Here is a 22,500-nt window from a genome sequence, read left to right on the forward strand (position 1 = left end):
CTGATGGAAAACACGATCGCAAAGAGCATGTGGCATGGAATTCCGCTAAACAACCGCCAGCATCATCATCAGGGTGCGCGCCCGCGACCTATCTAGTCACACACCGAAAGAGAAAGAGCCCCGAATCGGCCCCCGGGATGGCAGCAGAGTGAACGGAAAGTTTTTTTTTTTTTGTAAAAAGCGAAAGGGGCCACCGCACACACGCGGTACTAGCAGCGCGGACGAGCGACTAGCGAGAGTGGGTGATCGCCAACCCCTGGGGCCGCGCCGGGCCGGGGAGATCGATCGGCGGGCGGGAGGGAGGAAGGAACAACCACCGAGCCGAATAGCCGAGAGAGTAACTCAACCGTGGTGCGCTGTGCTGTGTGCCACCGCGTGTTGTGACGGCTGCTGCTGGTGGTACCATCGGATCGGAGTGGTATCGTCGTCGTTATTCAACCGACAACCCGAAAACGGAAAACCGTTTTCGCCGGACAAAGCGCGAACATTAATACGGGTGGCGGCGGCCTCTCTTAGTAGGCCTTGCGTCGCGCTGGGAGCTTTCCCCCAAAAATTCCGCGACCGCCTGGACGCTAAGTAGGCTTTTAGTTTAGTGTGCGCGCACTGCTCGTTCGGGTGGTCGTGTTTGTGGCTAAGCTGTGGCCACCTGGTTCCTTCCAGTACGCGTTCGCTAACAAGTGTCCGTTTTCTACCTCTCCATCCCCCCCAGTTTCAGCAAGCGGAAGACGGCAGTGGTTGATTTTTAGTTTTGTTTTAACATATCGTTGCACTTTATAAGTGTGTTACTAAATATTACGGCACAGTGTGTCCCCGTGCGTGCGTGCGTTCGCGTGTGTATGTGTGTTTAGTGTTGTTAGTGCCACGAGTCCGGTCTGCTCGCATCGGATCGCATTCCCACAAAGCGCAGCGCAGACAACAATTCCGCCAGATTCACCGTCGTCGTCGTCGTTGTCGTGGTGCTCGAAAGTGAGAAAGTCACGCAGCAGCAGCAGCAGGAGCGGCAGCAGCAGTTTTTGAGCCGGATCCCGGCCGACCGAAGGTCAAAAGCGTGAATCGCCTCCGCGAAAGGCCACCGGCCGCGGCTCTCCTCCAGTGTGTACGGGAAATCCTCGATGCCAGCGCGGCCATCGTTGGCTTGTTGGCGTCGTTGGCTGTGAAAAGGGGTGGGCTCCTGAGAGGTGCCTCCCATGTCGTGACGTGTGTGTCTCCCGTGTCCCAAGCGGTGCGCGATACCGTGTGTGTCTCTGTGCGCACACGTTGTATGTGTGTATGTCCATTCGCGTGTACGTGCGGAAGGAAATGTAATGTGTTTGAATGCTAACACACAAGGTAAGTGCCAACAAGCGAGTCCTTCTTTTATGTATTTTTTTTTGTAATCCTTCTCAGCATCACGGCCACAGGCCACGATTGAACGTGCCGTTCAATGACGTCACCGGTACAGACACGATACCCGCAATCTATGGTCACACCCGGTGTCGCCTGTGGTGTCCTGTTTTATTACCCACTCGTAGGCCACCATGTTGACCTCCTCTCCGGGTGACGTCATTCGGCGATGCGTCATTCGGTCGAAAATCGGGAAATGCAAGTGGTGCATCGGCGCCAGGACAGGGATAGGACATGCCAACGCAGAAATGCAGAAAGCAATTAATAGTCCTACAGGCGGTGGCCACGACGGCGACGGCGACGACGACGACACAAGAGACAAATACATTTCTAATGACGGCATCGCGCGCACCGTCTGTTCCGTGGCAACCAGTTTATGTGTGTTCCGCGCCCAGCGCCTGCTGCGAGCATAATATATAATCTGGAACACATTATGGCCCTGGTGATGGTGGTGCTGATGGCATCTATTTCGGGAGACAGCGCGCGCCTAATTATCTGGGACCATCGCCAACTGGTGGAATTTCGGGATCCGGTTGGCTTGCCTGGCCTCGCTATCCTGATGACAGCACAAATTATCCTAAACACCGAGTCAGCGACCAGAGAGAGAGAGGGATAACGAAAGGCTCGTCTCAGAGCAGCCTGCTGTGTGGTGCATTGTGGTGCGGTGCTGATTGAAATATTTTAATTTTCTTTTCAAAATCCGGCTCTGGCGGTGTCGGGAATTGATTTTTTGAAGCAGCGGCAGCGTACCAGCGAATGGATAGGATGGGACAATCTTTAATGAAACCTAATTACTGAAGCCCTTACAGGCATACAGGCGCCTGACTAGACACAGGTACTTCGCGGTGGTGTTAATGGTGATGGCTGCTGCCATCGCTGCTGCTCTAAAGCTCTAAGTACCTCATCCAAAAAGGGATATTACGCGACGATACCGTGCGAGAGAGGGCTCCGGTACCGTGTTTTCTTGGGGTGGGCACTTCCTTGTGCGAACACTACTCCCCTTTCCCTCTCTCTCTCTCTCTTTCTTGTCTTACATCAGGGCAGGGAAGCGCAGAAAATCGGAGTAAAAGCAAGTCTAGCGGCGGGAGGGATGGCAAGACACGCAACTCACTCACTCGGTGCTGCCAATCCCATCGGCCCGGTGCACATACGCCTGCCTATCAGCATAAAAAATAATAATCAACTAGACACACGTAACGATACTCTTTTCCTGGTGGTTACTTCTCCGGTAATGTAGAAAGCATTAGCTAACCGATCCAATTCCGGGACATTGACTTCCGGTATTCCACCACACACCTACACGCGTGACACACATTCGGTCCTGTTCCTTTCACGCTTATCTGTCGCTCTAGTCACAGGTGGATTGGACCAGACCTGGGAGGCTATCCGGCCACCGTAGTACCGCACTACTTCTCTTGGTACTTTATGGCCCAATGACAAACTGCTTCTGCTGCTGCTGCTGCTGCCCAGGATCCTTTGTGGGAACACCCTCGCACCGCCCCCCAACACACATACTAATGAGCAGTCCCCTCGAGGGGAGGATCCCAATTAAATGAAAATGTTATCTTCCACCGGTTCCCTTTTTCGTTTCGTTAGTCTAGAGCGGGGAGCCAATGACAATGTCACGAAACTTATTTGAACTTTTGCAACAGTTCGTTGGGCCCCCGAGATCCCCCCCCACCCCCTGCTGGGTTCAATTCGCGCGCCTTCATCGCCACGTTGGCGATCGCTACCTGCGTGGGAACGCCACCATCCCGCGTGTGTTCCTACGGGTGGCTTAGTGGCAGTAGTAGCATCCCTGTTCCGGTTTGTTGCTTAACAGGGTTTTTGCGGTGTTTGTTTTTTGGGGATCGTAATTAGACGGAAAATGCGGGGAAATTACTTTTACCGTGGATGGTGGTGGTGGTAGAGAGTAGTTCGCACCCGAAATTCATTTCAATCTAGCACCGGATTGGACGGAACAGCAGGACCAGCAAAGCAGGCTTGGGTTTTTTTTGACGTGGTGTGGCGGACAGCTTGTCGCTGGGTTGCTTTGTCATCCCCCTCCCTTTTTTGTACTGTGCCACCGGTTCTCCGATGTTTGTATTAAATTTGTCATTCTGTCTCGGCCTTCTTGATGATGACGAACCACCAAGGTAGGCAACAAAAAAAAAAACAAATATGGAAAAACAAATGAGCCTCCCTCCCGGGGGGCTTGTGGGTTTTTGGGTTTTAAATCTGCTCGAATTAATACGTCCCAGGACACAGACCCCTTTGAGCGCGAGGGAAAATCGGGGGGTTCGTTGGGAGATAGCAGATACAAGCACATCTGGACAGAGACATCTCACCGGTCGACTCGTTCGTCGCTGCTGCTGCTGCTGCTGCTCCTGGGAAAGGTCAGCTCGTGGCCATGATGAGTAATTATTTATGGGAATTTCCCCCTCCCCGCTCCCTTCATTCGCACGGCCACCACTCCCGAAGGCGTCAAAGTTCGTTGCGAGCGATTATTGGAAATTGAAATTGATAGACCCGGAGCTCTCGAAGTGGTGGAGAGTTAGTATTTAGATTTTCCTGGACACTCTCTGGCCGGCCGAGCGAACCGAGGGCTGATTTCCCTCGAGATCATCCCGGAAATCGACGTTTTCTTCGGCAAAACCCCAGACTCTCTGGTGGTCGGTGGATGGAGTTGTAATAAATTTGGACAAGGAAAGGAAACTAATTTTTCATTTCCCTGCACTAATTATGCTGTCCCTAGTGGATCTGAAGGCCGGAAAAGGTTAAACCAATTAAGGATAATGTTTTCCAGAGGTGTCAAAGTGTCATTGTTCTGTTCTGTTAGGTGCTGGGCTAGGAAACACTTTGGATGTCACATTAGCAACACGATTCTGACCGAAGTAAACTTTCTCATGCATTAAATTGTCATTTGCTTAGCGGAAAGTGTCAGTTGACTCCTTGAAATTTGTATTTTCCTGTCGCAATGTTACACGACGGCAATTTTCCTTTGCAAAGTTTCTGTCCAACGGCACTTGAATGACATTTATTGTCTATAAGATGCCTTATTAACGTTCATAGAATTGACAGAAAGTTTCAAGTGAATTTTCTGGGAACTCTTTAATTGAAAGATCGAATAAAATCGCTTTTTATCTGTTTTTTACTCTGAAGTTGCATTCGTGTATTTGGTTTCTTTACATCGAATGGAGTCCAGTGGAGGGAGTGCATAGCGCCATCTCGTGTCAAAGAGACTGGGTTGGTGCATCATCAATTGGAGCAGACAAGAGGCCATTGATTGACGCCATCCGGGAACGGGAATAGAAAAAAAAGACAAGGCCGCGCTGAGATTATGTAGGGTAACTCTTATCCTCATCATCATCATCATCATCATCATCATCATCGATCGAGGTGAAGGTCCAATCCGATGAAACACGTCCCCCAAACCAAGACTTCCTTCTCTTCTCTGCTTTTTTTTGCTCTTCCTTCAGAGGAAAATTTCCTTCCAAGTCTTAGGCCCCCCTGTCCCTTCCGTCTTCCGGGAGTGATTTTCTTTTCGACAAATTTTCCATCGAGCACACGCTATCGCGCCGCGGCCTCGGCTTCTTCGCTTCCGGAGACATGACGCTCGTCGACGCTGAGAAAGTGAAAATGCAACCAGCGACTAGCCGGTTGTGCGGCCAGGGGAGGGGGGGGGGGCGTTGCACAACACAATACACGCGCCAAAAGGGGGAAGTAAAAGCGACCGGGGAATCGATGCTGCCACACCCCCCCAAAGGGGCGCCTCCTTTCTTCTCCCGTGCTTTTTTTTTCTCCATTTTCCTTTCGCTTAAAGCTCTTTCGCTGCTGTCGGTGTGTTCATTCGCGCATTCCACGCGCAGTTTGGGGAGTTGCCTTCCAGTTCCTCTTCTCACTTTCACCCCCTCCCCCCGGGGGGACTGATTTTTCTCACTGTGAGCCACTGCGTGGCATGCACGCAAGAGCGACCATTGTGTTGCGGCCACAGTTCCCCCGTTCGTTTTTTTTCTTCTTCCAACGCTGATTAAAACGAAGTTTCAAATAAGGAAGGCTATGACGTTCGGCATTACGACGACCGGCATTTGGAGGAAAGTAGTGGAACTTTCGGTGACGGCGAGATTTACTTTTTTTTCTTTCTTTCCCTTCATCGCGCCTCATTTTTATTGTTTCATTTCCGGTACCCGGCTCTGGCCCGTTTCCGTCTTTTTTTTCTCTTCTTTTTCTTCTCCTCTTAATCCTCTCCTGTTTGCGCGTTTGTCACGGATCACTCTGTCGAAGTTTTCGGAGTGATCACGACGAAGCCAGCTGGTGGTGCAACATTGTGCCCAGCCTACTGTAAGCCGCGAAGCGGTTGAAGCATTTTCACGCACACCGTGCAACCGTGGAGCGGATGTGACCGGTTTAACGGGTGCAAAATGGCCATTTACAACCGATTTCCGATCCCCGCCTTCCCATGGCACGGCGAACAGGTCCCACTCCTCGAGTCCATATAAATGTTGAAGGTAAATTGAAATTTTCCCCCCTTTTTCTCCGGCCCTTTTTCTTCTGGGAGCTTCTGTACTCTCGGAGCATAAATACACAGGAGATGGTGATGCTGTCGGGCATGGCGTTTTCCGGTGGCCACTGGGCAAGTAGTAGATGGAAAGTAAAACGGCCACAAACGGAGCGTCGACACGTGTGCTGCCGCTGGCTGGCTGGAGCGCTCCATTTGTCGCGCTGTCAGTTGAAATGAAAAGTGGTTTAGACCATGTATGGTGGTGGCCGCCCCCCTTCCGTAGCACCAACGCAGCTAGGGCAGCCCTCTGATTTCCTCATTTTCAAAGCCTACTCTCAGTGACAACCGTTGCGTTTAAAACCGCAACAAGACAGAGGAGAGCACCAGAGAGAGAGAAAGAGAGAGAAACAGGCAGAAAGAGAGTGCGTTTGTTGCCGTGGGCACTAATTAGTGTTACCACCGACATCATCACCACGGACAACCACCAGCACCCGGGACGGGACCGGCCGACTAGATGAGATGCAATGTGCTTAGACGGTTGCTGCTGCTGCTGCTGGCACGTAATCAGAAGCGACCTGGCGGCGGCTACCGGTTTTAGGTCGGTCGGAGATGCACTTTTGCACATTGCACTTTGCGAAAGGGGTAGAGGAAGGGGGGGCCATTTTGTAACGTGGCAGAAGAAGAAGCGACAAAGGGCGCTCTCGCGAGAAGGAGCGACAACGATGCTGCACATTCAACAGGCTGCTGTTGCATCTATAACGACCTCAAAGGTTGGTTGCGTTGTTTGGAAAGCAGCAGTGCATTGTTTCTTCCTCATCTTCCGCGCTGTGCCGCTCTCTTTCCCTCTGTATCGTTGTGTCCCTTTTTATTACTTACTCGTTGACTTCCCCGAGTATAGGAGGACCACAGCTGGTCCATCGCGTGGTGGTGGGATTTATGAGAGCAATAAATGTATTTATATATGGAGCTCGCTTGCTGCCCCTCTCACTCTCTCACACTCTCTTTCTCGCTCTCCTAACACCCACTAACGCCCCAACGGTGCAGCGATTGCATAAGAAAGTTATAAAATATATTGTCTCAGAATTCCATCTTCCATCGAGCTGCTTTAGCTGTTTGCGAAGGGGGTTGCAGTGTTGTGTGCGATTGAAAGATGGTCGCACAATGACGACGACTCGCTACTCGCCGTTGTTGCTATTTGTTGACCGAAGATGCACTCCTGCAGTGGTCTATTCTGGGGTTGTTAAAATGAATTGCATTACACGCTCGCTTTCATAAATAATCGAAAGTAGAACGAGACGAGCGGATACGACACTCACTCGCGGAGCGGGATGATCCACATACAGCGACGAATATTGAGTAACATCCGTTCCTCCTCTCCTCTCCCCATCTTGGAGTACGCAACGAACGAGATGATTCATTAATTTGCCTACTTTTTGCCTCTTTTATGCTGCATTCCCTTACGCCAACCACTACTACTACGGAGTGATGTCGGCACTACTCGCTCAGACTACTTTGGGTCAGCAGAATTTGTCATTTGCGTGGGCTACTCTGGCTGCTGCTGCTGCTTCTCCGCAGGAACTGCAGCGAAAAGAAAAAGGGAAACCCCTCTTTTCCCTATAACCAGCCCGTAGCATATTTATTTTCATCGTGCGAACACACCGTGGACCTTTTTGCATCGCGAGAGCGCTCGAAGTATGCTCGACGCTGGTGTCGTCGGCATCCGAGGCGGCCTTATTTGTGTTTTGTGTAGGAAAAGTTATTGTCACAAAAGATAAATAAACAAATTAACCTCCAAAAAACTACTGTCATGTCTTTGAAGGACAACCAACTAAAATGTGAACCGATTTCATGGAGTTGTTGGCTTTTGGAAAAGTAAAACACGGACTGCAAAATGTGTATGGTACGAGGTCAACGGCACCACCACAACAGCGGGCCCGCTGGAACTGGTCCAAGAAGCCGTTGATGGCCACCGCAGTTTCTTCGACGCAATTTCGACGTCTTCTGGCTTGTTGCCTGTTGTTGCGAGGACGACAACGTGCCGTTTGCTCCATACAAAACATCGGTCTAATCATCATCGGGCCTCCAGTAGCGCACGATTGTTTTTAGATGGGAAATTAGGGACGCAAAGAGAGATAAGCCCGACGAGCGCCGGGCGCTGCCGGGGTCGCCTGTTTCGTGATCACGTTTTCCTTTTTGGCGCATTAGTATGATGAGTCCAATTGGTGTCTCAGATTGCGCCACCCCTTGCCCTGCAAGTGCACTATTCGTGCCAAAATACGAGAAGCTAATTGCAGTGGAGATCCATGGAGGTCTAGTCCCTCGGTCAGCGCGTGAAACTTCTGCAGACTCTTGGGAACAGGCTACCAGCTTCCTGATTGGCACATTTGTTGTTGTGTCTCAGATTTAGATTTCGTTGTTTATTGCAAACAAGACACACAGTTGTTCTGTAGGTGATTAACAGTTTGTGTTATAAAAGGAGGAAGCTTTAAAATATTTTTAAAAATATGTACAATTGGTTAAAAGTCAAATTTTTGCAATGATAATTGGCATCTTGTATACTAATTCCCTTTCACTACAGTCAACACCCTACAGCTGCGCTAAATTAGTACTTTTAAAAAGGGTAAAAATATTTATTCATTTATCTCCAGCATCACTTAATTACTTTCCGATGAACCCGCCCTCATCTCAGGCTTAATCAACGAATCGCTAGCGAAACCGGCCATTTGCTTTTGGAATTTAATTTTGGCCAAAAACCACCAAACTCTGTACTCTGTCTTCGTGTTGTTGGCACGCAGATTTGTGAAGCTCGTGGGTCCGCGATCTCAAGATACCATCAAGCCACAAAGTCGGTATTGAACCGCACTGAACGCATAATGGGGCTAGTTGCTGGGTCGCTGCTCTTCCTGGCCACCCGCAGTGACTACTACTTGGGCGCTAATTAAATGACCGCAACGCAACGGTCGGGGAGGAAAACGGACTCGAAGATGAAGTCATAATCCTACGACCACCGAAACGCGAAGTGAAATCTGAACCGAAATCAGGTCCTTTTTCTTGGGTGGGCCTCTGGTGGTTCTCTACCCACGAGAAGATGTTGCCGATATGCTCTTTGGGCTTCATTTTGGGCGCTTGGCTTCATCTCATTAATGGCTCGTGGCTACGCTAATGTAGCATTTTATTGGCATTCCCCCAAAAAGGCTCTGCGCTCGTGTCCCGATAATCCGATGAAGGCAGACCGTGTACATGACCTTCGGCAAGGATTGCATGCGTTTTTCTTTCCTTTTTTCCGAAAAAAAACGCGCTTTTCGTTCTCGACTTTGGAAATGAGTTGCCATTGGAATGCTTCCCACCCGGAATGCGCCTTAAAAAAATGGAGCGACTGTTTCGAGTTAAATATTTTAACTAAAGGCTACATGCTCTGGGTACTTTGTGGCGTGACTATTCGTGGACCGCCATGGATCGGAACATAATGACCTTGCCTCCAACGACCGAGCCCAAAATGATCGTTTCAAATGGGCCGTAACGATTCGGTCGGTAGTTTTGGTGATCGTTTAGTTAGGCGTCTTGGTTAGCGAGGTCTTTTCGATCTTTTCGCCATCCTCCATCCTCCCACCTCTCTCTAGATTCAAAGATGGGAGGGGGAGAGGGTGAGATTCTGGCAGCTCTGGATCCCCTCTGGGGCGGGGAAATTGCTTCATTTCATGACGCCCATGTTCAAGGAGCTGCTTATGGGTTATGTGTTCCGATTACAAGCTTGTACTCTCGCCTCACGAGAGTTCTCACGCCGTGTGCAAAGGACCGCAGCCGCTCATTGCCGCTCGTAATCAGAAGAAAATGGCAATTTTCTTCGCATTTTCCTTCGACGCCGGGGCACAATTTAAGAAACAAGAAGCGCTGCTGATGGCACACCAACCGAGGGTACTGGGAGAAAGAAAAAAAAAACTATCGAGATTGACACGCTGCTGGGGGAAGCCAAAGGGGAAAAAAAAACGGCGGAAAAGCGAACCTCAGGGCTGTGGGTCGAAATTCAATTTCGAGCAACGATTTGCGACGACACACGACAAGGGACGACACAGGGACGATCGCTTTGCGCACTGCTAATAAGACAACGCACATGAAGCCGAGGGTCCGTCCGGCGGCCTTTCTTTTTTGGCCAGAGCGAGTGTTTTTTTTGCTCTCTCTCTCTCTCTCTCTCTCTTGCCCCAAAAACGTGTGGAATGTAATAAAGAAATAAGGAAGGGGGCTTTGAATGGCCACCAGAAAATGAGGCGAGCCCGAAAAAAACCCGTTGAGTGACATTTACACCCCCCTCGGACGCCGGCTTCACCGTCACTGGGCCGGTGTGCGTGGAAAATCCCTATATGACATATCCGGGAAAATGGAGTTTTGGCCGCGCTGGCCTGGCATGGTTTTTCTCTTCCGTGGAACATAATTCCTTATTGGGTTGTGTAGCTCTGAAAGCCCTCCTCACTCCTCGGTTTTGCGAAATGAAGAGCGAAGAAAGAGGATGTGTTTTGTTGCATGAGGTGCTGCTGCTGCTGCTGGCAGGTGTTGGGTGCTGGAAAGGCCTGCGCTGCCCCACCTTTTCCTCGATTACGTGACACAAATAACGCATAACACACACTCCGCACGGTGCGTGCGTTTTGTATGTGGCTTATGCGGTTGCACGCGAACCACCAACCCTTGGCGTGTGTTACGTGATGATTCGAACCGCGCACCACAAGGAAAACCACGAAAACTACAACACAAACCCCTCCCCCCCTTGCGATAGTGAAGGAAAATGCGAACGAAAATGGTCGACCGGGTCAGGTCAGAGCCTCTTGCGCGCGGCATAAGACAATCCGTGGAAAAGTTCGATGAAAACGAATCCCGACACCACACCACCCCGGGCAAACAATAATAATCGTGAAAGCGATCATCATCAGCAGCCGCAGCGTGTGACGCTCTGCTTGTTGTTGGCTCAGTGACAGCGGCGAGCTCGCGCTCCGTGGCATGCTTTTCGCTTGGTTATCCAACGGATTTTCCTCGTACGACGTGTGCCTAGAGGGTGCCGCGATAAACGCTGGATTTGTTGTTTTAAAGATGATGCGTTTTATGGCGCAAGTAGAGGCAGACGGGGAGAGAGACAGAGAGAGATTGTGTGTTGAATGCGGCTCGAGGAAATCGAAAACATTCACGACTGAGATTTCTTAACAGGGCCGGTGGGATAATGCGATAACGAAATAGGAAATCCTTTTCTTGATCCCATCGATCGGTTCATGGTTGCTTCCGTTGTGTTCCGTTCCGCTGTTGTTTTTAACATATATAAGGACGGACGAGCCGCATGTTTAAATTCCGCTGTTGTTAGGGATTGAAGTAAATACTGAGCTGTGTAAGAGGAAGCTATAACTTGTTGAAGATCCGCTTTGTGCAAAGTGCATTTAAAGCTAACACTGAGGACGATCTTGTGCAGTGATTCAGTGGCATAAAAACACAAGGGAACATTGACAAGGTTTTGTGGTTGCACTCACCTTCAGATGCCCGTCCGTTCAATCTCTTTATCTATTGTGGCCAATAAGTGTCTAAGGGCCGAGAGAGAGAGAGAGAGAGAGAGAGAGAGAGAGAGAGAGAGAGAGAGAGAGAGGAGTCGACAAACAAAGGCGGCTCGGGAATGACATTCTTTAATTAACCTGCGGGGTACCTTGACGCCAAGGAGCTGGATCGCACCCAACGTTCAACGTCTCTCCCCGGAAACCTCAAACCGCATCGTCGTCGTCGATTGGTTTGATTTGCTGACTGACCGACGAACCACCGACCACTTTCTTGGTCAGCTTGGGGACCCTTTTTGACCACAAAACCTCCGTGCCACAGCCCGTCCCATAAAAGACCGCATTCTTCGTCCTTTTTGTGTTCGTCCGGGCTTTAAATTTAAATTAGTTTGTCAATCCCGTGATGTGTAGCCCATCGGTAAAGGGGGATTTTCCGCTCCCGTTTCTTTGGATGATTGGCTTAAACTTTGAAGGAATCCGGGGGTCTGCTTTCTGGTCCTATTATCGTAGGAGCAACAGAAGGTAGAACCGAACGATTGCCCCGAACGTTTTAAGGATGATAAAACCCTCATAACTGGACGGATCTGCCGCAAACGTAAGCACAAAAGACGCCCAGGACTTCCAGGATCAGTCTTCCAGAGATCTGGATTGGGAGGAAGATGCTACTCGGTATTCGGCCCTTCTAAGACGCAAAGGAAATTGATTCCCTATCCCTTCTTCCACGCCGTGATCCCGTGGAAGGAGAGCGAGAGTGCACTTCGGTGAGTGGCTGGCCGGTCATTGGCAAAGTTTGGCCTCCTTTCTTCATTATCTAATCGGTAGCGGCGCGCACAAGAGGTGAATGGAGAAAGTTTACCGCTCGATGAACCTCCTCCCGTCTATTAACGCACCCGTTCTACTCTCCAGCATGCTGCCCGTCCTTTCCTTTTCTTCCAGCGGGAATTCCAAGAATTCCGCCGCACCGCGAGAGTATCCTGCTCCTGCTGCAGCAAAGTATTGTTTTATACACCACACGCATCTTGCCAGTGCCACGCCAGTGCCTCGCAAGCACTTTGCCAAATTTACTTCTAATTTATGTAGGCGTTTCCGGTCGCCTGCCGCCCTCGCCCTTCCTGCTGCGTGCGTATCCCTTGGCAATTGTTTCCCGTTCGTTCGAGAGGAGTGCGTTCAGGTTCGGTAGAGATGAAAGGGCCCCTCTAATTTTTCGCCGAACTGCGCCTGGAATTAACTGTCCCCAGCACAGTGCTGTCCCTTCGCGGAGAAAAAAAAAAACGGGAGGAAATGGACGCCTAATGTCGGGCAAAAGCTTTTACGTTCAGGCGAAATTTTGAGGTGAAAGTTGTGCGTACTGCTGCCCCGAACATGGCTGCCAATGCGCATAAAATTCCGGACGCTGTTTCCACTACTTTTCTCTACCCACGGACTCGGTCTTTCTTTCTCTCTACGGTTATATGTACCACGAAACTTATGAACAAGTGGAATACAGGGGCCAGGAGCAGGGAGGCAGTTAAAGCGGAACCGGAAGTGAAGTCGAGGGTTTGGCCAAAGTTTGGCCACTTGTTAGGGCTCTTCAATCCGTTCCACTGAAACTACGTCTACAGCGTCTCCAGAGATGAGCGTCTCTTCAACGGTATAACCCCCTTCGTACGACATAACCGAACCCGGGGAGAGGCAGACCAAGGATTCGCGTGCAGCGTGCCCATGCAGTACTTTTGAAAGGATTCAGGTTCGACAAAAAGGATATGGAATTCGGGGAAAGAAGTTCCTCAATATCCGGCGACCCTTGGTTGGAGAAACAAGTTGCTGAAGTAGCTCGCTACTCTCTTGGTGCGACAGTTGGGCAGCATGTAAAGTGGTTTAACTGACAGATTTTATGGAAACTTCCACGTCCTACCACCGGCCCATTATTCGGATGATTTGGACTCGGGCACAGATAGAGAGCATAATGTCCCCCAGGGCTTGTGTCTCGTGGACATTGGACAGTGGTCCAGCGAAAGCACTCATCTCACCTCAACGGTGGTGCGACGGTGAATTACCATTTAGTCTAGAATAACAATTATAGCCGAAATCTCTGGCCGCCGGTGGCGGTCCCCCTGTCTCTGTGTCACTCAGTCCATCCTTCCGTTCTGTGTTATCGCAATTTCCTTAATTGCGACGCTCGGTGAAGCGCACGGGAACGAGAAGGCGACGAGAAGTGTCCGTGATAGCTCCCGGGAGAAGAAGCATAGCGAGCGAGCGAGAGACGAGGTTGAAGTGAATGTAATGGATTGTGTCTGAAGTGATGTTGTGGCCGAAATTTTGCTTTGCCACTGGACGTTACCAGAGGTGGTGGTGCTGGCGTACACAACATGCTCATGGTTTTGTCGGTCAGACTCCTCAAAGTTTAGCACGGCACCGCACCTTCGCCACGGAAAGCTATGAATAATAACGACCAACTTTCTGTGGAGGGGCGGGATGAAGGGGCGCAATGGTGGTTCCTCTTCTGGGCCGTTCGTTTGTGATAAGAGATCCTTTCGCCATCGTGTAGCTGCTGCTGCTGCTTGCGCAGCTGTTTTCCCTTCGGCTTAATGGAGAAACATTGCCTAACGGTAGAGGTCTAACGCGACGAAGCACACCTCTTAGTGTTGGTGCAAAAGTTTCTCACTGCCACACCAGGCCGCAAGGTGGCTTAGGAATTTAATACCCGGAGGGGGGGGGATGAAAATGAAGGGAAAAACATGGTGGTGGTATCTTCGTGAGTTGATACAATTCTAGAATCAGTGCTTGGAGGAGAGGAAGAGTAGGGAGAAATTTGATTGGAAAACATCTATTTATAAAACTCTCTCTCTCTCGAAGTATTTGAAATTTGAATCGTTTATGGCTGCGGTTGTACACGGTTGATCTCTTATCCTTCTGCGCTCCCGTAAGGGCGTGTGGCAACATGCGTAAGCCTTGGGAAAGACACCGGATACCGGATCCTTGAACCCCCCCATTCCATCATTACACCCCGTTCGTTGCTTCACCTTAAATCGACGACCGGCACGATGCCACACGGAACAACGAAAGAAGCAAGCAACCAAGAAAGGAAGGAAGGAAATCGTCCGTCGTCGTACTTCCTCGAGCAAACCGCGCAAAACATCGCGAAGAGAAGCGCGAGGATGGATCGAGTTAATTGTGCGGAAAATTGGGTTCATTCAAGAGCCTCTTCCGAACGTTACCGCGGATCCGTTTGCCTCCGTCCCAGCTCACATGCGGGCATTACTTTTGGACGCCCGTCGTCGTCGTCGTCGGGATTTTTGTGATTGCACGAGCACGTGCGCCCGGTTTTGCGGAGCGGAAAAGTAGTTCCGTGACCGCGCGCGCTACTACTGCTAGAGAATTCGCGGATCCGCGAGATGGAGTGCCGCCAAAAGTTTGCGTTCGCGAGATGCAACTCCTTCGCGAGCCGCCTTACGTCACTGATAGCAAGTCGTATTCCTATTTGTGGGTCTGGGCTTGTTTTAATTGGCCAAATGAGTGGAGTGGAATTGGTTGTTTGTTGCGAAAGTTCGCCACGTAGCAGGAGGAGGGAGGAATGGAAAACTTTGCGGAAATGAAGGAAGCTTTGGGAACGTAACATAACTAATTCTCTCCGTTCGGTTCTTTTCGTTCCGCAGCTCGCTCGCTTTCTCGTTCGCACAAACTTTTGCGTTGCGTTGCGTTGCGTTGCGTGGCCCCTTAATGAGTTTCGGTAGCCGTTGTTTACAAGAGGTTAATTCAATTTTCTAAACTTCTGCCAGCTCAAAAGAATCGTTTATGAATGGAGGCGAGGTGGAGCCTAGGCACTAGATAGCTATCTGTGTTTCTCTAAACGAAGGAATCTAAACGGAAAGTTTCCATTTGTTTTTGGTGGGCCGGATGGAATTTATATTAATATTTTTAGAAGCCCATTTGTTCTTCGTTTCCTATATTTTTTTTGTTAGCAAAAGTTTGCACCATTCCCATAACGCTCGATTCCAGAATTTTCCTTCATTCCCCGGGGTGTGAACCCGGATCTCTTTATCAACCGAGAACGACGACGGATCCGTACTGGATATGCGGGATTCGTTGTTTGCGCCTGCTGGACACCGTCTGCGGGTGGCCAACATATTTTAACGGAACGGAATTCAAATGCTACTGCTTTACACCACCACCACCACCACCACCACCACCACCACCAACCAGCACATCGATCGCACGATAGACAGTATGAAGGACAGAGGGTCAAAAAGGGGGGTGGTGGGTAAACGAAAAGGTAAACCGGTACCAGGCACGGAAAAGAGAAGGAGGAGGAGGAGGTGGTGGTGGCAATAAAGTAAAAGCCAAAGTGCTGTCGTGGGCCAAAAATTTCATTTGTCATTGACATCATTCCCCACGTTTTGCGTGACAAGTTCATGTCTCACCAAAATGACCACCAAATGTGGGGGAAGGGTGGTGGGGCGGTGGGTTGCGTGTTGCCGCACACCACACCACGTGGACGCGATCATTCATCCCCACCCTCCATCGGGTCTCTGGTTTTGTAGCTCGCTGCCAGATCCTAGAAGGTGGTCGCTTTTTCTTGTTTTGATGGATTGTCACCGCGTGGACCGGTTTTTTCCCCTGGACCGCCAGCTCCAGCTCCAGTGCGGGCGGCGGCTATGAATATCTGACAGTCTGAACGCCCGGACGGACAGATGAAGAAGCAGAAGGGGAACATAAATGTAATAACAGCGTTGGCTGCGTTGTGTCAAGCAAACATGCGCCGCGGCGGAATATTATGATGAAATGGCGACCAAAGCTCTGTCATTCGCAAATACATACATATCACTGCTGGGGGGGGGGGGCTGTGTTTGTGTGAATGAGGGGCCAATTGTGTTCCGCGGGGTCTCTAACTTGCGCCCACACGCAGAGATTTCTGGCTTCTTGTCTGTCTTTATTCCTTGGATGAAAGCCATGCGGGGGCTCGTCCCTCTTCGATATAAATGTGTGTGTTTGGGGTCCCAAGTGCACATTTACTGCAACCTTTGTTGTCCCCTCAAAAAAAACCAATGCGTAGGCTTCTTTGGTATTTTTTTTATGTATATTCTTGCCCTAGCTTGCTTGCTTGGATGCAGAAGAGGATTTTGCAATAAAATGGCATTCGCTTTCGTGATGGATTCGTCATCCAAGTCGTCCGAGAGAAATGTTGGCGACAACGGAAACAAGAGGAGAGCAATCCCATCATTACTAGATTGATTAGATGCTTTTAGATGCGATTGGGCGTTTTTTTTTTTCAAGCGACAACCGCGGCGGTTCACAAAAGTCAACAAAGTGGATCAGCCCCTACCGCTCGAGCACATCGATGATCGATCACTTTGTTCCCCTTTCCTACTTTGTCGTAAGTGTCGCCAATCGATGGAATCGAGGCCGGTAGTTCGTCACGAATTGTACCATTGTTGTGGTGGTTCATTTGTCAATGATCAACGTTTACAAGCACACAAACCTTTCCCTCTCGAGGACACACAGGAACCCCTTTTTGTTGCTGTTCCTCTCTCCTAGAACTTCGCATGCAACCGAACGACAACAACGACGACGACAGCGGCAGATAGCGGGATTCAAAACAAACGAACAGCTCGCTTGCCCGTTTCTCGAGGATCTAAGGATTGCCCCGCACTGATTGACACCCTGCAAACCGCTTGCTGCGTTCTCCGATTGGAATGTAGAACAACGCGAACGACAACCATCGTGGATCGTGGTGGTAGTAGCAGCAGCAGCAGCAGCAGCAGCAGCAGCAGCAGCAGCAGCAGCAGCAGCAGTAGTCCATCTTGTGGGGCCCTCTCGGTTGTGTTGGGGCTATTTTTAATCACGAAAAAATCATTTTCATCGGACTCAAATGAGGTTGAGGGTGACGAAGCATCGGATGTGTGTGCGTGTGTTTGAGCTGGTGTTATCGAGGGCACACACCGTGGCTTCCCAGTGACAGCACCGGGTGTCCGCACGTCTACTCCCTCGTCCTCGTTGGGAGGAAAATTGGAAAAATGTGTCACGTGGTGGCGGCACGCATCACCTTTATTAGCTCCCGGCTCCATGTACGCTCCGAGATTGGCCCTCAGAGAAGGAGAGAGAGGGAGAGAGAGAGGAATGAGATCTTTATAGCGGATATCTTGACGTTAGCCAGGATATGCGGCCAGGCTGGTTTGCCCGATGAACTCTCCGCTAGGTAGGATGATGATGATTGCCGAGGCCACCGACCGACCCACCGAACGGAAATTGAGGCCACCTCGATTTAGGGGTCCATCGACGACGCATGGGAAAACACCGGAAAATTCGATTATGATACGATGGGGCGGCCCCATCTCGGGGCGGCCGAGCTTCACACATTAGAATGGTGACTACCGGTAATCCGCTGGCAAAGCCAACACACCGATACGACGAGACGAACGAGAGCCACCGCCACCCCGTGCGGTTAGCTTTGGTGGCCACTTTCTCTCTCTCTCTCTCGCTCTCCGGTCTGGGGCAATCAAAACCCTCGCTAGAAAGCGAATCGCGGTGTGGGGGCGTATAGGCGCGGCCGAAATGAAAATGAAATTGGGCGATGATGTGTGGAGCGCTGCCGCCACGGAGATTATAGGAGTTGCAGAGTCTGGCTGGGGGCTGGTGAATCGCGAGCTCTTTCGCGTCTTGGTTTTTTTTTACGTTGACTTTGAAGGGGGCTTTTCCGCTTCTGCTCTTCTGGGTGCGCGCGCGCGCGCGCAATTGTTTCACGGTGGATGGCCATCGAAACGGGCTGCTAACCTTTAGATGTATGCTTCTCTCTTCTCGGGCAAGATTGGGCCCCGTCCGATTGTCCGATTAATGTGAGGGGATCACTTTCGAACCGCTTTGCTCTCCCCGCTTCCCTCGATGCACTTCACTTTTATCAGCGCAATCTCGTCGTCGTCGTCGTCGTCGTCGTCGTCGTCGTCGTCGTCGTCGTCGTCGTCGTCGTCGTCGTCGTCGTCGTCGTCGTCGTCGTCGTCGTCGTCGTCGTCGTCGTCGTCGTCGTCGTCGTCGTCGTCGTCGTCGTCGTCGTCGTCGTCGTCGTCGTCGTCGTCGTCGTCGTCGTCGTCGTCGTCGTCGTCGTCGTCGTCGTCGTCGTCGTCGTCGTCGTCGTCGTCTTCTTTGTGTGTCAGTTGGAATGTACCGCAGCTAGTAATGCACATGCTAAACAGTCGCCAATTTATCTCTGAGGAGAACTCTGCATCTTTAGTTGCACTTTACTCCAGCACCCCCCCCTATGATGGCTCCACGTAAACGCATCAAGTCTGCCAAGTCACGAAACCATCGTGAAACACACCCGCAGCATGCTCGGATCATTTAGCGGCGCATGGTTTGGTATAAGCTTTCAAAGCACATTTCCGTCGCGCGTTTTGTGTTCAGGGGGAACAGCAGCAGCAGCAGCAAAGCAACCTCTTCTCTTCGTGCGCACTTTCACTCACATTTGGGTTTCTTTCCCTGTCTGTTTCCTTCGTTTCTTTCCACATTCCTGTTTTATCCGATGGTTCCGGATTGCGTTTCGTGTGTGCATCCGGGTTGTATGGTGACAACCTTGCCATGCGGTTTTTCGTTCGCGACGACATGCGACAAAGGATTAAGAAATTAAGCGTGTTACTATGACTTACATATTTTCTTGTTTTCTTTTTTTTTCTCCCCTTTTCCAGAATGCCAATACAGGCGCCCCAATGGACAGAGTTTCTCAGCTGTCCCGTTTGCTGCAACGAGTTTGCGGCGAACTCGCGCCCACCGATCAGTCTAGGATGCGGCCACACCATCTGCCGCACCTGTCTCGCTACCCTTCACCATCGCCAGTGTCCGTTCGATCAGGTAAGCCAGCCAGCCAGCTATTCTTTATCGCCATTCGTCTCATTTCGATGTAATGTGATTTTCCCTTCACAAATTACTCGCGAAGCTCAGCAAGGTAACTCAGCAATCCTAGCCGTTGTGTCGCAAACTTAATTGGAAAACTTTTATGTTTTCCAAACATGTGGTTACTTGGACCCGTCGGTCGGTGTCCTGGTGGCGACGCTCGAACCTGCGGTAACTTGATCACCTCGTCCCTCGGACTGACGGACTCTGCTGTTCCGGAGCAATATTGTGTTGAGTCCGTCCCGTAACTAACTGATTGGGGGGGTTTTTGCGTGTTGAATTCTTTTTATCAAACCGGACAATATTGATCGAGGAAAGTTCCTATTTCCTTTGGGTTTTACTTCAATTGCAACTCCTCTCTCCGTCTGTTTTTTTTTGTCCAATTTCGTTTAATATTGTATTCTCCACAATACCACGCAGAGCGGTGCTTCCGCCGTGCCGAGAACTGCCACCTAGAGAAAACAAATATCGACGGCCGGTGTTCTCTCGCGCAGTTGTGAAGAGATACACAAAAACGAGGGCCAAAGTCTCGGAATGGAAACTTTATTGGGTTATTGTTCTTTGTTTTCTTTTTTTTTTGTTTTTATGTCCTCTCGTGGTCCAGGAACAGAGCACCACCAAAGAAGTAGGACCACGGGTTGTGCACGAGGAAAGGACATCGATCGCGGTGAATCGACATCGAGCGCGCCCTGTCGAGGCTCTCGTTCGAGTTTGTCATCTAATATTTAAGAACGACCCCGAAAACATATATTGCTACCGGGAACTGGTGGACACCGCCAGTTACAATGTTTATTGGATGAAGAAGGGAGCGAGTTCCGAAAAGTGTGTGTGGTATCAGTCATGGTTTTTTCCCTCTTTTTGTTGGATCTGTATGTGTTATACAGGCACCGTTACCTGTGTTGTTAGTTCCGCTCCAAGGATTCTCGGGAGCGTGTACCTCTAGCTGCCGGGGGGGAAGGGAGGTGATGGAACTTCGTTGGAACTGTGTGAACTTCGTTATTTTACATTTTTATGAGTCAGGACAGGCCCGCATCGGGTTGAAACTGGCTTGCACACGCATTAGCCCCTCCGGTCCTACATCACATCATCTTCCATTTCCGCCAGGAATTCCGCCGACGACGGGAAGTTGCGTCAGACTTCGGTGCTTCGGTGTCTCCAGAGTCCTGGAGGTGATTCCTGGGGCAAAGGACATCGGCGTCATCGAGTGAAGCTGGTTAAATATGTCCCCCCTAATCTGATTTACAAACATCCGCGTTCCACGGCCACGAGTCACGAGGCATTGGCATCGCTGTCCTTGGCCTCCGACTCGGGCTGTGGATAGCGTTTGAAGTTGGCAAAGCTCCTCCCTCCCCGGGTTTCACCGTAAATACTCCCCCGGGCGGTGGAGCAGCAGGAAAAGCAAAGGCATCGCCAAACATTAAATGCTGCGTGCAGTTTATGTTTTCCGTGCGTTTAACGCGACCGTATTTGATGTTTTATTTTGCACACAAATCCCCACGTCCCCTTTTTAACGTCCCTGGGATTCACGCAAATCGTGGCCACTGGCCATGGTGCGCAGATGGGTCCGAAAAACCCGTACCCGTGGTGCTGCTTTTTGCCGGTTTCTTTTTTGTCGTGGCCGCGGTTCGTATACCGCGGTAGATCGACCCTTTTTTTCGGGGGGTTTTTTTCCATTTTTCCAAAAGCCAGTTTTTCCGAACTTTTCCCTCGCAAAAGCTTCTCCCTCGGCAGTATTTGACTATGTGGCGTTCCTTCTCTCCTAACAAAAAAAAAAAAAAGGTCAGTTTAAAGGGACAGAAAGGAAAAGAACCTTTCAACGGAATCGGTTATACCCCGTTTGATTCACCATTATCTACCAGAGGATTACTACCGTTACCCACGGAGTAGAGTGTTGTTGGCTTTTGGTTGTAAAATGGTTGTCGAAACATTTAAGCCTTTTTGGGAGAGGCCCGGGAGTTCAATGCGTGTGTGAAGGTTAATGTGTGGTAGCTATTTATGTACCTCAAACCTGTGGCCTTCCATTCGATGGGTGAAAATGGAGAGCAAAATATTGATAAGCTGAGACCGTTGGCGCTTACATTATTGAGTGAGACGGTTTCTGGACCATTCGGTTATTCGCTTTTAGGACAAATCCGTTTCCCAACACACGAACAACCGGTGAGAGAGGGCATATACGATTGGAGTAATGCTCGGGTGAAGTAATTTAAAGTGATTCCGCACCCGTTTTATGCCCGTTTTTAGGCCTTGCGACGGATGGAATGTTGTGGCGCGCACATTGGACACTTTACGACGATTGAATGATAAATAAGCGCGGCCGGTGTGCACCCGGTGCCCAAATGAAGTACCAGCCCTCTCTGCCCTTCCGCCCTTTCGCCCACAAATCATGCTTATTTCCATTGTAACTTCATCTTCTAAATTCATCGCAATATTCGGAGGTCGCAGCGGTAAAATTGCGATTTGTGCGTTCCTTTTATTCACCACATTACTGGCCTTGGAGGCACGAATGGTGAAGGTGCCACAGTAATGCCGCGTAAACGCGCAGCGGGACTCTGGTAACTGCGAAATATGTCCCCTCACACCACCACCACCACCACCACGTTCGCATCACACCTAATATGAATATAAGTTGTGCCGGAGTTTCCGGTTTACGATTATATATCCGCTTGTGCCACCTTGCCTCCTCTTTTTTTTTTGCTACCGACGGGGAACATTCTTGAATTTCTGGTTCCTTGCGAGCGGTTCCGTGGTATAAGGATAAGGACGATGTAAAGAATGTGGAGCTCGGGTGGGGGATCGAATGTGGCCGGATGTTCTCGCGCGCGATGCTTTTACGACACCATCCGGACACCACCACCGCCATCGCAACGCTGAGCAATGGCTCTGCTCTGCTCTGCTCTGTGCGCGGTTACAACGGAAAACGGTACAGTTGGGACACACTCTGGTATAGAGATAAATAAAAGCGATTCCGACGACCGGTGCCTCGGTGGCTCGGTGTTGTCGTCGTACCTTGGAAAGTCACTAACTTCCGTGGCTGGATCCTCGCGCTCGATTTGTGCCATCGCCGTATACGTCGAAGCATATTGGCCCCGGCCAATATCATCATTCCTTCTTGTGTGGCTGGTGTTTTTCTTCATAAAGTTTCGCTCGCCAGACTGCAAATGACCTGGCCTCTGTGTTTCTGTGTGTGCTGGTGTATGTTCGTCGATGCTGCTTTGGCTGCTTTGGCTGCTGCTGCTGCTGCACGTTAGATAA

The 22,500-nt window shown here is 50.4% G+C and overlaps 1 protein-coding gene across 3 annotated transcripts in view; it reads left to right on the plus strand.

Annotated features, from left to right (window-relative positions):
* The window catches only part of LOC126574436 (AT-rich interactive domain-containing protein 1B), a 35,330-nt gene that overhangs the window by 2,259 nt on the left and 10,571 nt on the right, over positions 1-22,500 (plus strand). For 2 of the 3 annotated variants that reach the window (XM_050234633.1, XM_050234632.1), the window contains exons 2-3: positions 710-1,329; positions 19,044-19,206. In XM_050234633.1, coding sequence (XP_050090590.1) covers positions 19,045-19,206 — 162 coding nt within the window. In that variant the 5' untranslated portion in view covers positions 710-1,329; position 19,044. Of the gene's footprint in view, positions 1-709; positions 1,330-11,259; positions 11,352-19,043; positions 19,207-22,500 lie in introns of those variants that run through there. The other variant, XM_050234634.1, reaches the window with a different exon arrangement.

This window comes from Anopheles aquasalis, chromosome 3 (genome assembly GCF_943734665.1).
Source record: "Anopheles aquasalis chromosome 3, idAnoAquaMG_Q_19, whole genome shotgun sequence".
Taxonomy (NCBI): Eukaryota; Metazoa; Arthropoda; class Insecta; order Diptera; family Culicidae; genus Anopheles; species Anopheles aquasalis.